Raw genomic sequence first — 14,289 nt, 5'->3', positions numbered from 1 at the left:
GTGGTTCAGGCCGACAGTCCCCATATAATCTTCCACCTTCAAAACCTCCTGTGAAAAAACTCTTTATATTTTAATTCTCTTGCCTTTCCTACAGTGCACTGCGAAGTTTGCAAGAAACTCTCCATGATAAATTTTAGAAAAGCATTGGGAAGATGTAAACATCTATTCTTACTTTGCTGTACTGCTTGCTATGATAAACAGAATCCAACATGGTGAATAATACTTGTAACACTATTGTTGTTCAAGTCTGAAACACAAACCCAGATTCTGGTCAAAAAATGTTTTGATTTAACTTCAGTAGTTAGTTTGTCTTTAATACAATTAAAAATGTGGACTAAGTATATTTATAATGAAGTTTTGAGTAAAAGTTTGCCACTTGGTTTAAATAAATGTGTATGTTACTAGTGTCTGTGAATTATAAACTATTTGATTATGGTTCACATGATGTCTAAACACATTGCAGCTGAATTGACTAATTGATTTTAATCACTCAAAAAAACTTTACACTAAGGTAGGAATATTTGCATTCATTTAAAATACATTTAAATACAGTATAATGTATGGATTGAATCTGTAAATGAAGCTGCTGTTTACTAGCCTTTTCTACTTTTTATGTAGTCATGGATATCCTGTGGATGTATTATAAACGACAATACCTTAAGATCACCCCATAATAACTGACACAGAAAAGAAAATAAGAATCCATTGAAATCCATCTTAGTGCAATGTACAGTGTACACTTGTAAATAAACTCACTTTCAAGTTCAGCCTGTATTTCCAGCCTCAAAACTGACAAAAATAATTACTCCCTGCCAAAGCAAAATAATCAAATGGACCTGCGGTTTTAAACATGCTGCTCTGGAGCCTTGAGGGAAGTGGGGGGTTCTTCAAAAACTTGCAAGGAATAATAAATAAACAAATGAGCATCACACCAGAAGATGTAAAAGCAAGCAAGGGACCATATCACCCCTGGAATGTGTCACAACACCAGCAAATCAAAAGTGCTGAGACAATGACAGGCGTAGGGGTCAGTTCACAGTTATAGGCTGATGATCTTAAACCAGTCTTATAATGGAGATAGACTTGGATAAGCAACAGGCTCTTTGAAGTGAGATGTCAGAGTTCAGCTTCTCAGAATATACAGATCTTTATCTATGTAGATAGATACTTATAATCTGCATTCATTCACTTAGTTGGTCATTTCTTCAGGACAGATGCACTGAAATAGCGTCATAAAACAAACAGAAGAATCTATGCCATTTGACGAGCTAGTCACATCACTGGGAAATACAGAACCAATAACAAAAAATAAATCAAAATAATTACATGTTTTCAAAAAAAAAAAAAACCAAAAAAAAAACAGTTCCTAATCTCAAGTCCCAGCTGATCATGCTGCTAATCTAGAACTTCTGCGTTACGTCCATTTCCCAAGGAAATCAAAGAAAATGCTGATCTAATGCCACAGCATTTAATTTCAGCAAATTGGTCCAGATGCATTGTTTTAATTGAGTATTTTAGCTCAAAGAGAAAGCACTTTTCTAACAGCAGTATCAAATTCAGTAATTTAAAATTAAGGCAGTATCATTTTCATAAATCACCTAAACCAACAAACTAGTTATACCTCAGTTTCACAGACTAGCTAACTGTTGTTACACAGTACAAAAGTGACAACAAAGGAGAAAGACTCGTTCTTCTAGCCAACACTTACATGTACTGGTGAAGCAGGATCAGGCTGGACACTCTGAAAACAAAACAGAAAGAAGTTTACATACAGGGACTTGTCTTCACAGAAGTTAGAAGACGATTCAGCTCTTGGATACGAACTTGTTTCCTACCTTTAGGAGAGAATACTGGCAACTGGCCATAACGAGACAGAACAACAGAACCCAAATGTCTTTGCAAAAGCCTTGGTTCAGAGTCAGGAATCCAAGAAGTGAAACAAGAACTACTAGGAGAATAGAAAGTATGTTCTCCTTTATATCCTCTGTCCTGTGTGAATAATAATAAAAAAAAATATTTATATACTCATTACAGCAATGCGGATTCATTTGCAGCTGGTATAAACAAGCAGTGCTGGAGCTATCAGAGTTTAAAGGACCTGAGATTTTAGTCCTGAAACTACATATCCATGATTAACAGTACCTCACTCCTCTGCCAAAAACCTTAGACATTGTGACAGCCAAAGCCTACAAATAAAAGGCATAGTCTATGCTGGGCTTCAGTGCATATCTGCACCCTTCAATCTCTCTTCCCAAATAGGATTCCACAGTAGAGGTGATTTATATGTATGCAAGTGCATCACTATAAAAGAAAATATTTAAATAAGGAAATAAAACATTCATTTAATGAACATCTGACAATAAAGAATTAGATGAATGTCCACATTCACCATCCTATGTTTTATTTGTTTTATCTGTTCCATTAGAACACAGAAGCCGAGGGAGAAAAGTGTTAATACTCAGGATATAAAAAAAAGATAATCAGTAAACATTTTCTGTGCAATTAAGAAAAAAAAGCACCTGCTCTGAACCTAAGATCCCTGACTATAGGTCTGATCTCTTCAAAGTGTAAAAGTTGTCCTCTGAAATTTCTATTGTGGAGCCTGTATTAGCATATGAGTGTAACACATACCCAAAAGGAATGACCAAGTAGCAATGGGAGAGTGAGGACTATGAGGAATGCAAGCTAACATGTCTAACATGTTGAAGTAGTCAGATTGCCACGAGGTCTAACTGCAAAGGGTACTGCCAGAAGAGTTGATGCTGAACGAAACTGAGGGACTGCAAGAAGAAGAGATGCCAAGACAAGAATTTTTCTCTGAACAAATAAAACCATACTAGAACAGAAGGAGCTGAAAGATCCCCTTCTGAATATCATCTATAATTTTTTAATATTTTTTTAAAGACTGCAGTACTTGACTTACAAGAGCCTGGCACTTCTGTATTTTTGACCAACATACTGATTTTTTTCCTCAGAAAACTTAAAACCATTGGATCCAACAGCTAAGCATCAAATTTAAGGACTGTTCGCAAGCCTGATGCTCACACAAACCCAAGTCACTCTTGAAAACGGAGGGTAGTGAGAACCACCAAAAGAAACCCTGAAGGAAAATATTTTCTTCTACTTAGAACAAACAAGTATCTGTCTACTCAATCTGAATAAGACACTAACACAACATTTGCTTCTTTCTTCTCAAGTGGCCTGCTCTGTCCAGTGGGTACAAAGGGATGCACACCACACACTAGGTAGAGTTGGATGCAGAAAGCTTACCGGTCCAGCAATGCCAGCAAGGTCAGCCGATCATACCAGACTTTAATCCATTTACCAGGGAATATAATAAATCGGTAAAACTGCCTGTTCAACTTCCGTTGTGCTGAAGAACATGAAGAGTCTTCAGGTTCCTGGCTGGGTTGCTTTAAAAACAAACAAACCAGAAATACACAAAATACTCTTCTGCACTGACATATGGCTGCCAGCAATACAGGTATTTAAAAGGCTAAATTTACATTAAGTTTCAGAACTGTTTTTCCCAAACAGGAATAACAAGAATGTATTGATCTTCACTTCAAACTACGTAGGTTGCATTGGAAATAATGCCTCCTATTTATTTCATGGAAACTAGAACAATACCTAACATATTAGCATTTCTATTATCACTTTAAAAAGTTGCTGAACTACATTCTTTAAGCAAAAATTTACTTCAAAAGATTACACTTGCTAATCCTGGCACAGTTTTGTTCCTCTTGGGTTCTCTGTCCTACCAGAAAGTAACATGAAATTCAATCAACTGCAATAATTAGCTCAATTTTCCTAACAAAAATTGTTCGCTGTAACAACCTAAAAAAAGGAAAAAGAATACAGGTAAAAGAGTCCATTAAAAAGATCTGAAGACCTGATTATTCACTCCTGAGAACATTTTAACATCTATTTAACTGAGTGTCTAAGTGAGCATTTTGGCTCCAGAGGAACTGTAATATTTGGATAAAGTTTATTACACAAGGCTTGCAGTACTTGGGCTGCAGTCAGACTTTTGAGCTCTATTTGGGAAACTCTGAGCAGTCCTAAGCTACTTACTAAGTGTAACAGTGGTTCATATAAAAGAAAAAATGACTCCTTCACTTTGTAAATTTATATTGTGTCAGAGACAGCCTGAAAATCTAAGCTCACTGAAGTCTATGACAAAACTTCTCCTGTCTTAGTAAGGCTTAGGGTTTCATGTTCAATAATAAATCAGAGAACAGGAAGTTCTGAAGTTACTGCCTGCCCTTGTTATGAACTTGCTACATAAGCCTGAGCAACATGCCTTACTTCTTTCTTAATGATGCAGTTTTCCTAGAAGTAAGAGTGATAATTGTTCTCTAATTTATGAGCAATTTACAAGATTAAAAATATCTGGAAAACATTTGAGCTTTTAGATAGAAGTCTATGTCCAAATCCGAAACCATATTTGTAACAAACAATTAACAGATTTTTAACTTAAAACAATTTCTCTATATGATTTGCTTTCAGCTTAAAGTTTCTGTTCAAAATCCAAGAAGATAATTAACTGACATTTTAAGGTTGAACATAAATATCAAGTAGAACTTGCCATGGAGGAAAAGATAAGGTTAACGTTATTATAAAGGGAACTGTCAAAGCAAGATTACACCCTCAAGCCATTGGTGCAAGACCCCAAAAACGGTAAAGTTCAAATATGATCACATGTTACCATCTTAAAAGAACTCTGAAGGCTTTTTTCTTTTAGCAGCTGCATTGAGGGATGTGGCTTTGACATTCCACAACAGACATCCAGAAGCCTGGTTGCCTGATTCATAAAAGGGAAACCAGACATAAGGTTTTAGGATACTAACGAATCCAAAGAAAATGTAATAATATTAAAATGTGGTGGTGCATCTAAAATCATAACAGCTACATGCTCTTGCTTTCCAATTAAATTAGACAGAAGATCAGCTTTTTAAGGTGTCGGAGTCTAGCTTAGACCACAAAATTGTATTTTTCAGAGCAGTTTCTCACTTGTGCACTCCTTTTCTGCAAAGAGCCCCTTCAAGCCAGTAACACCTATCTTCTCCTAGACTCTCCTCAGTATCAGTAGGAAGCATCTGAATTGCATCTATCAGCATAAAATAAATCTAAATAAGTGAGCAATACTGGGCAAAAAAAGCACAAGAAATCAACAGAATTGTCTTAGCAACAAGTCTGCAGCATTTGTTTGTATAGCAGTTTATCAAAATGCTAGAAACTGAGATATTACAATGTACCCGTGGGGTTTCTGAGAGGGTCCTTCGTGCCACCATTAGAAGGAGCTGCTGCTGAAGAGCGCTTGCTGCCTGATCCCCAGAAGATGGTTCTTGGCTCTCTGAAGTAGTGGTACTAGAAGAGCTGAACTGTATCTCACTGCATACAGAGGGGAGAAAGGAATGAGACTGTGTTAAAAAGCAGCATCTTCGTAGTACTCCTGAAACATTACAGGAGGAAGACAGGCTGCCTTACAGGACAAGGAACCTCCCAACTTTGTATCTGAAACCTAGTTCAGGCCCACAAAGCAGTTAGCATGCAAATGTAGGTACACGGTATACTACATCCTCTGTAGAGAAATAGACACTTCCATATCATGATTTTTCTCATCCCAAGATGAACACTTAGAGTGAATTCCACTTCTGAAGTGCATTTTGCTGTCCACTGGCAATTCAGAAAGTCTTATCGTACATTGAGATTTGAGTGTCAGAACATTGTTTTAGAGTCACGTGCATTTAGATCTAAATGCACAAGCATTTAGAGTCACGTGATGTGACTACTAGTCCAAGAGTTGTTTTCAGAAATATCAGTGTGGCACATTTCCAGACCACTAACAATGAATTAAACTTCTGGAAGAAAAACATCATCTCCTTTTTTCTAGTTGTCTCTACGCACCTCCACTTCTCACAAGCACACTGCTGTAAGTATCAATAGTAGATTACCTATGACAGTTTCCCTCTTGTTTACCTTCTCCTATAACTCAGGTCAAAAGCTGCATATCGGCAATGCAAAACTAAATGGTAGTTACTCCGGAGATACTTTAAAATGAGAATTTGATAAGTATTCATTTACCCCACTGAGTATTCAGACTATAAGAAACTTCCGTCTGCCCTCAAAAGATGGCAATATATTAATCAATCATTCATAAAAGGTTAATACAGATAATCCTGGTATTGAGGCCTAAACTCAATCTAGGAGGACCATGAACAAGATGATTTTCCACCATGCCACATATTTACTGATTTATGCTTAAATACTTTATCCTCTGCAGGTACAGCAGCAATACTTTCTGTGTTGCAAAAATGGTTAGCTACTATCACCTCATCCAAGGCAGTCAATATCAGCTGTTCCTGGCTTCCACAAAAGAAAGACAAGCAGGAAGAAATGTAAGTCATTTGCTTATGTTCACCCAAGAAGTCTGTGCCAGAACAAAAAATAAACTCATCTTGCACACCCTATATGATCGTTCCCAAGCTACCTCAGGAGCCTTACAGTCGTGACTGTTCCATACAAAAGAGGCTGTTAAATTAAGCTGCAAGGCTAATGCTACAATAGGATGAGTTTCAATGTCTGGATCACTAAGAAGCAGGGCTGAAGTATCAGACCAACACCTTGAAACACACACTGTATCTTTCTCACCACTAGGATTTGCTATCTCTATTCAGAACAACAGGAATACCAGCAGCACCAGGATATCACTATAGAAGCCATCCTGCCTTTGGCCTCCAGACATGTTAGTTTAGTTTTCTCAACACCTTGACTCATGTCAGGTTTGGGCACCAGTCACCATCTACCACTCCAGCAGAGCTATTAGGTGAGCACAAATGAAAGTGCCCCACTATCCTGACCCCAATGGCTTCCCCTGTACTCCCCACTCCTTCTGCCACAAGCAGAAGATCTGTTCCACATAGTGAGTACAGCTGTCATATGCTCTTTGGACAGTACTAGGAAATGAGGACTAGGCCCAACATGATCAGCTGATAGCCCAGCCATGAGGCAGCTCTCCATAAGAACACATCTTTGTGGGTCTCCTATAGCACCCACAAGCAGTCAGTAGCAAAACCATACAGAAGTGATAGGAAACGATCCACAGCCTCAAACAACTGATTCAAGTAGGCAGAAAGGGAAGCATAAAGGCATGCCTCCCAGGAAGAAAAGTTCCTCAAAACAGCTAGCCATAGATACAGACTACAGAGGATATCTGGACTTTTCCCATATTCTGATTCACTCTACTTAGGGTGACTTTGTTCAGCATGAAAGAAGGCCATGGACTTCTTGTTTTATTAGGATGAACCATCCCGTTCCTTGTTGCTGTGAGCATGACCCTGACATTGCCTTTTTATAGCATGAAAAAGCAAAACGTAGCTCAGGGTATGCAGGAATTCTGCATTGGGAATTCCTGCTCAAAATGTAACCCAAAACATAGTAAGGAAATAGAACAGTGTTTGTTCAGTTCTTCTTGAAAGAATAGTTAATCTTCGATAATTTTCTGTGCCCTTAGCTGTCTTTCTACAAAAGCCAAATAGAGTCGAGAGTATTTCTAAATTGGACCGTGTCTTTTATCTGTTTCCCAAGAATGGAACTGGCAGAATGATGGATAGATAGGCCAAGATACTCCCCTGGCACATTCCTCTATTAGTTCCAGGAAATCAAAATCATTTTAAGAATAAGAGTTCTTCCAAGAATAAATTTAGAGAACAAATTCTCTCCCATCAGATTTGAAGATAACTGAAAAGCCCAGAAAGTCCATGTCTGCTTTCTGTTTGCTTTCAGCAGCAGAATTTACAGCTCCATCTACCAGCAATTGGCAGAAAAGGTTGCAAACAGCTGGGACACTAACTGTGGGGAAAATGCTGGAAACTTTATGGACCTGGCAAGGCAATCAGGGAAACAGAAAGGCAGAGCTAGCAAAGCAACAGTTCCAAAAACCAGATTGTCACCCGGCCTTTGCCTGATTCCCATGCCTTTTATTTAAACAACCTTATATCTCTGTATCTCTTATTATTATTTCCTCATCTTCTGTTCCCCTCAGCTCTTACTTGCTATTTTTCCTCCTTCCTCCTATTTTCCGTACAACCTCCTTCTCACATTCACCTGCTACCTCTCTGATGCTGAATGTCAAGATGACATTATCACACTGAAAGTAAATATCAGTAAGAAATGTGCAGGCAGTGTTTGTGTTTTTGTAAGCTTACAAACAAGATTCCATAAATTTATTATCATACGTAAATAGGAGCAAACACTCTCTAATAATAAAATCATCACAACAGAGCTGATCACACTATAACATGGAATCTTACTAAATAGAAAATCAGTTCATTTGGGGAATGAAATTAATGCTATCCAGATTTACTACAGTAAACCATACTGTAATGTAAACGAAGGTATAATTGAACTACATTTTGAATAATAAACTAATAACTAAAAATATATTTGGTAAACATACAACCTACGCAGAACAAATGCAGAAGATTCACAGCACCCTCTACTGATAAGTGGCCAAGATTTTTTTACTGGCTCATAATTCTTTTTTTTTTGAGAACACTGTAGGCTAGCTGAGCTATCATACAACATTGAAAGTACTTTAGTACAACTATACAAAACGGGAAAACCTCCCATCTCCCTCTCTGGTTACTGTTTGATGGGACGTATGTATATATGCCTTATACTGCTGACAGTTTTGCTCAAGCAATTGAAATATAACCCAGCCTAAGTCAAATCTTTTGTTAAGCTGGCCTGAATCTGAATACCTTTTAAGGTAAGCTCATTATAAAGGCATGCCGCAAAATTATAACAGATTCCCAGGTCAATAAAGTTGTTTTGCAGGGCTTGGCTAAATTTTACTTTAACCTGTATTTAGGAGAAAGTTAAATTATGGTAGGCAACGTTGTAAGCAAGGTCACAACAGTCTCAGTACAGAAAAGCTTCGCTCCTGAGCTCAAAACAAGAAAGCTCCCATCACATTCCTAGGCAGCTATCTGGGTTACAAAGTGCAACAATATGCAACATAAATATCCACAGCTTTAATAATATTTGTAATACTCACTGTAACCCCATTCTTAAGGCAAACAGGTCTGGCTGTGAACTCGAGTGAAGCTCAGAAGTTGCCCGTCTAACAATTACCTCCAAGGCATTAGTCTGAGGTGCATTCAAAATACTTCACTGAACTGATACCCAAGCAATCTGGTTGTACAAGACCCATCTAGCACTAACAACACAATGGGAACTCCAAAAGCCCTGTGTCCTTTCAAAATGGTCAATTTGTGGTAGAAACACTGCTGCCTGAAGTGACACTGAAGTACAGGTTCAATAGCAGTCCGCAGCACCCTGATAGCACCTCCATTACTCAATCACATTTCTGAGGTCTTCCTAGCACCATTACACCTCAGCAGTTTTACTTCTCACCTAAAACACCTTCCCTGCTGTTTCATTCCATTGTCACAATTAAACCTAACCACGCACACCTCTTGTTATATGTTCAATCACCACTCACTTGTCTCCACTGGAGAAATGTCAGCACGAACCCGACCAGATCACCAAGTAACCAGGCACTGAGACAAACCCACTGGCAGTGGAAACAGCCTTTTTAAGCAGATGATGACTTACAGCTACTAGCTGTACCATTAAATGGAATGACTTGAAAACCAGAAAGCAACCCAAATTATATAAGAAAATTGAAATATGCAAAAGTGAGAGCAGCATTAAGGCTGAATGATTATGTGACAAACCCAATCAGAGCAAACATGGTAAAACTGAAGAGGCAATCTGCACTTATTTTGGTAAGAAATCAACAGTCTCAAAGAGAATAAAGTTCATTCTGAATGCATAATTTAACTTCCCTTAATGGCTACTGCTGAGGGGAGTGCAAACTAAAGATGATACTTCTCCTAAATCTGTTCACAATTTGCTACTTATACACCAGGATTTAGGGAGCTTCTTTGGTATCTGTTTAACTAACAAAGAATAATACCACCCCTAACAATAATAAGGTAGTGGACTCAAGCTTATAGAATGGGAGAGCTGGAGAGAGACTTACCAACATGACAGAAAATGATAAGACCCCTGTTTTGGAACAGACTACAAAATGAGCAGCAGAACATATTATATTCATTAAGTGAGATACTACAGAGAGAAGCCTTGCAGTGCACGTTATCAGAGGCACTGCAGGCACTATGAATACTACAAGTCATGTGTGCTTCTATACGTAGGTGTTGTAGGAATGGGATCCACTTGGTTCACCCTTGCCTCTCTGTATTCATATATACATATATTTAATCTTAATAACAAGCAGGTAACACTGATAATTTGTAAGCCTATTGCATTCCAGAGTAAAGAGAAATGTACTAGCAACATTAAAAAACAAGAAGCATGGACCAAGTAACAACCTGGGGGATGCCTTTTGAGAAAATGCAGTTTTACTGAAATTAATGCCTTGAAAGCACCTACTGCTTCATCATCTCCAGTCTTCTAAATCGTTTTCCTGAGCTCTCTGCCTGAACCGTGGGGGAGGGAGGGGAAGTAACCCTCAAAACCACAGTGCTTCTGCTGCTCTATAACTGAGCAGGGTGCTGCTGCCATCGTGTGGGGAAAAAAAAAAAAACACCATAGGAAAGGAGTTCTAAGCTGCCATGATAACACAAGTGTTCCTCCTGCACCTAGCAACCCAGCAGAATGCTACTGAGTTGGTAAAGAGTATTTTTATTTTTCTAAGGAAAATAAGTGGTTATATCAGAATTCAAACATGACCACTTTCAACCTGCATATGCTCATGTATATGTTCAAGAAGCATTACACCTAAGCTACCTGGCTCACCTAAAAATCACCAAACCTGAGAAGAAGCTAAAAAAATATTTGCTTGATCCATACAAAAAGTGCTCAGTTGCAGAATAACACAACCTGCTGAGCAGCCTTCAAAATTCTTCCTCAAAACGAAGACAGCAGCTATTGCTAGAGCAGAATGAGGTCACCTTGCTGAGAAATACAAAAAACGATGTCTCAGAAGCACAGTATTTTCTCATTCTAAAATGGCAATTTGAAATACTAAAACTAAAAAAATAAAAAAAATACTTATAAGTCTACTTTCTCCTATGAGATTTGTTGCTCACAAGTTTAGAGAATTTTCCAGGGGTGAAAATACTGAAGTATTAATGGATTTACACAGGAAACACTTAGTACTGCTAAGGCATTCAGCTAGATGCCTTCATATAGTACAATGCACCCCAACAGCTTATTCATGGATGTGAATGTAAATCAACAAAGTTAACTCATTGATTTGAAGCTCTCCTCTTTTGCCCAGGGCCAGAAACACCAGCAGTCCATGGCACTTAATAGCTCTACTGGCAGGTAACTTCAATCATGGCTTTTTTTTTAGTACTTGTGGTACACTGTTTTGCTGCAATTAGCTCTTTTTAACCTATCAGCCCGTCTGATGTTGGAAAAACCCTTTTTCTCAAAACAAAGAAAAAAAAAAACACTACATAAAGAGGCAGCTCCTTTTTCCTTAATGGAGTTCTCTACCTATACTGGAAAAGCATTTTAAAAATCAAATGATAATAAAACTTCTGAGAAGCTTGGGTTTAGAGTCAGTGCTTCATCTAAACAGTGAAGCATTGAGAGGATGGATCACTCACACAGAACACACAAAGTGCAATACATATACTGGAGTAGATGAACCACATTTAACAATAAAACATATATAAATACAATTATATATATGAATGAAATTATGTGATTTTATTATATATTATAGTAATTGCATACGTAAACTGATACATTACGAAGAAAGTGGGAGTTGATCTTTTAATTATTACCTCTAGAGGTATACAGCAAGTAGTTTTAGATATATGCAAGAGATTTCAAATGAAAGCACAGCTGTCAAGGAAGGAAAGAGAAACTGCACCTAATATAAAAATACTTTTTTTCCTCGGAAGTGGCTAAGTCTAATTGTTTTGCTCAAATTCTTTATTGCTCTCAGTTGCACACCATGAATCCATTTCTGTGGCCTTACATATTTATTTTAAACTCCAGTTTATGTTACATGTATACAGCACATCAGCCTCCTAAAGCTGACTGTTGCCAGACACAAAGTGATTAACTGCAACAAGAGGTCCACCATGTGAACCTATCAAAGTACGTGAATGAATCAAATACTTCAGCATCACAAAGCTGAATTGCTCTACATAGACATCAGTTCTATTACCTTCAAAATCAATGTTGGTGTACAATGACATCATCTTGCACAAGCTTGAGAGGTTCAGTATTGTTTTTTTTTCTCTGGAGTTTAACACAGGAAAGAAGAAAACAGGCTCAAATGGTATCCTCAGAAATTGCATTATTTTGAAATAAAATTTAAAAGCGTTTCTGGAAAGAAATAAAAATGGCCAAATGCTTCTACAGCTTGTGAGGAGACAACTCCAGTTGACTTTTTGAAAGCTAATACTTCACTTGAGAAAGAAAACTTGCCTTTTCTCAAAAAGTAGTTCTTTATTCTACTTTAGAAAAAAATATCACAAGAACATTTTCCCTTGGAGTTACTGTTTTTCAACATAGCAAGCACTGCCAGGTTGGTATGGACATATGAACATAGGACTTTGTGTGGACCATGCTCTGTATTTTTCAAAGCGTAGCTAGTCACAGCACATCTGTTTCTCCACACACATCCACAAAAATCTTGGTGCTTAATAGAAACAAACGTAAAGACAGCAAAATGCTCAAACACCAACAGATACTAGTCAGTAACCAGCATTATCCTACATCGGTACATTCTTCAGTGATACGTAATAATCTCTTCTCATACTGCTGCACACATCTTTGTTCACTGCACAGGAGTTGAACGAGATGACCTTTAAAGGTCTCTTCTAACTCAAAGGATTCTATGATTCTACCACATGAGTTTTACAGTGCTATCATGCCTACGATCTGCTTCAGGCCGTACCACGGAAGCTTTATGTAGATATCCCCAGTCAGAAATTTATTTCAAATGACAAAGCAGAAAGAACAGATAATCTGAATGCATAAGCATTAGACCATTTCAAGGGATTTATATGTGAGTACAACTATTCAACATCATCATACGTAGTAAAATCATATCATGATATTGGATGTCGTGCCCCAGTTTTCTCCAACCAAAAAGAACAGAATTTTACCCACAGTAAAAATTGGGATCATATTTTTGGTAGGAGCAAAACTAAATAGAAATTAGTAATATTTTAATAATATATACTGTATATATTATTTTATTTATTATTATATATTATTGTTTTATATTATATATAAAAATAAAAATGATGTATAATAATTAGCATATATTATTATATTATACATATATGAGTAATAATATATTCTATACTATATATACTATAGTATATACTATATACTATTAAATAGTAAAACGTATCATATTAGTGTCCTCACATTTCAATTAAGCTAACTTTTTACTGTCTTTGCAACTTAAGTTAAGGAAGCAGATAATGACAGGGTCCTGAGTTCCACCACTGAATTATAAAATGAACACCTCACATATTAATCATCAAAAAGAGTATGCAAATATTCAAATTCTGTAGGCTACAGATTCAGGCAGTATATTATTTTAGCACTTGGTAATTGGGAGAAAAAACAGCACTAAATTACATAAGTTGAACAGTTTTTCATAGCTGTGAAATCAGAAAGGATAACATGCCTATTGATCAACTTCTGACATCCAAGTAATTCAGAAAGATCGAATTCTAAGAGCACAGTATTTCAAACATACATTGAGGAAAGCTACATTACTGAGAGATAATGAATACAGACATATTTTTCTTAATACAGATACGTACACAAACACACCAGAGGTTGTCTGACCTTCTGAAAAAGACCTCCAGTACACAAGGACATACAGAAAAGCAATCAAACTTTTGAAAAACAGATTAGCCTGGTAAAGCAAGTATGCATAGAATATGCAATTGTAGTCTTGCAGTATAATTCATGCATTGGCATTGATATATATCTTATGATACTACTATATCATGATACTAAGATACTTATGATGACTTCTGTAATGGGGACAGGTCACGCTACTGCTACTGAGATTAACGCTTTACTATGATTATTGTAATTTTAGGGGGTTATATTTTCACTGATATGTAATTCCTAGCTAACATGATAGCCAATATTTATCTTTTTGAATGCTTATGAAAACTGCTTCATTTATTTAACTGCAAGAGACATTCAAGGTAGTTAACGAAATTCCTTTGAAACATCTGCTCTCTGTCACACAGTAGCAGACAGAAAGGA

The 14,289-nt window shown here is 37.0% G+C and overlaps 1 protein-coding gene across 5 annotated transcripts in view; it reads right to left on the bottom strand.

Moving 5' to 3' along the window:
• The window catches only part of PCNX2 (pecanex 2), a 149,198-nt gene that overhangs the window by 107,699 nt on the left and 27,210 nt on the right, over positions 1-14,289 (bottom strand). For all 5 annotated transcript variants that reach the window (XM_031591892.2, XM_090135414.1, XM_090135417.1 and 2 more), the window contains 4 exons: positions 5,259-5,394; positions 3,271-3,413; positions 1,836-1,989; positions 1,709-1,741 (listed from right to left, as the gene is read on the bottom strand). In XM_031591892.2, the coding sequence (XP_031447752.2) occupies positions 1,709-1,741; positions 1,836-1,989; positions 3,271-3,413; positions 5,259-5,394 (466 nt within the window). The remainder of the gene's footprint in view (positions 1-1,708; positions 1,742-1,835; positions 1,990-3,270; positions 3,414-5,258; positions 5,395-14,289) is intronic.

The sequence above is a fragment of the Phasianus colchicus genome, chromosome 2 (genome assembly GCF_987193195.1).
Source record: "Phasianus colchicus chromosome 2, bPhaCol1.hap1.1, whole genome shotgun sequence".
NCBI lineage: Eukaryota > Metazoa > Chordata > Aves > Galliformes > Phasianidae > Phasianus > Phasianus colchicus.
The sequence above is the reverse complement of the archived record's forward strand: the minus strand, read 5'-3'. Positions and strand labels throughout refer to the sequence as shown.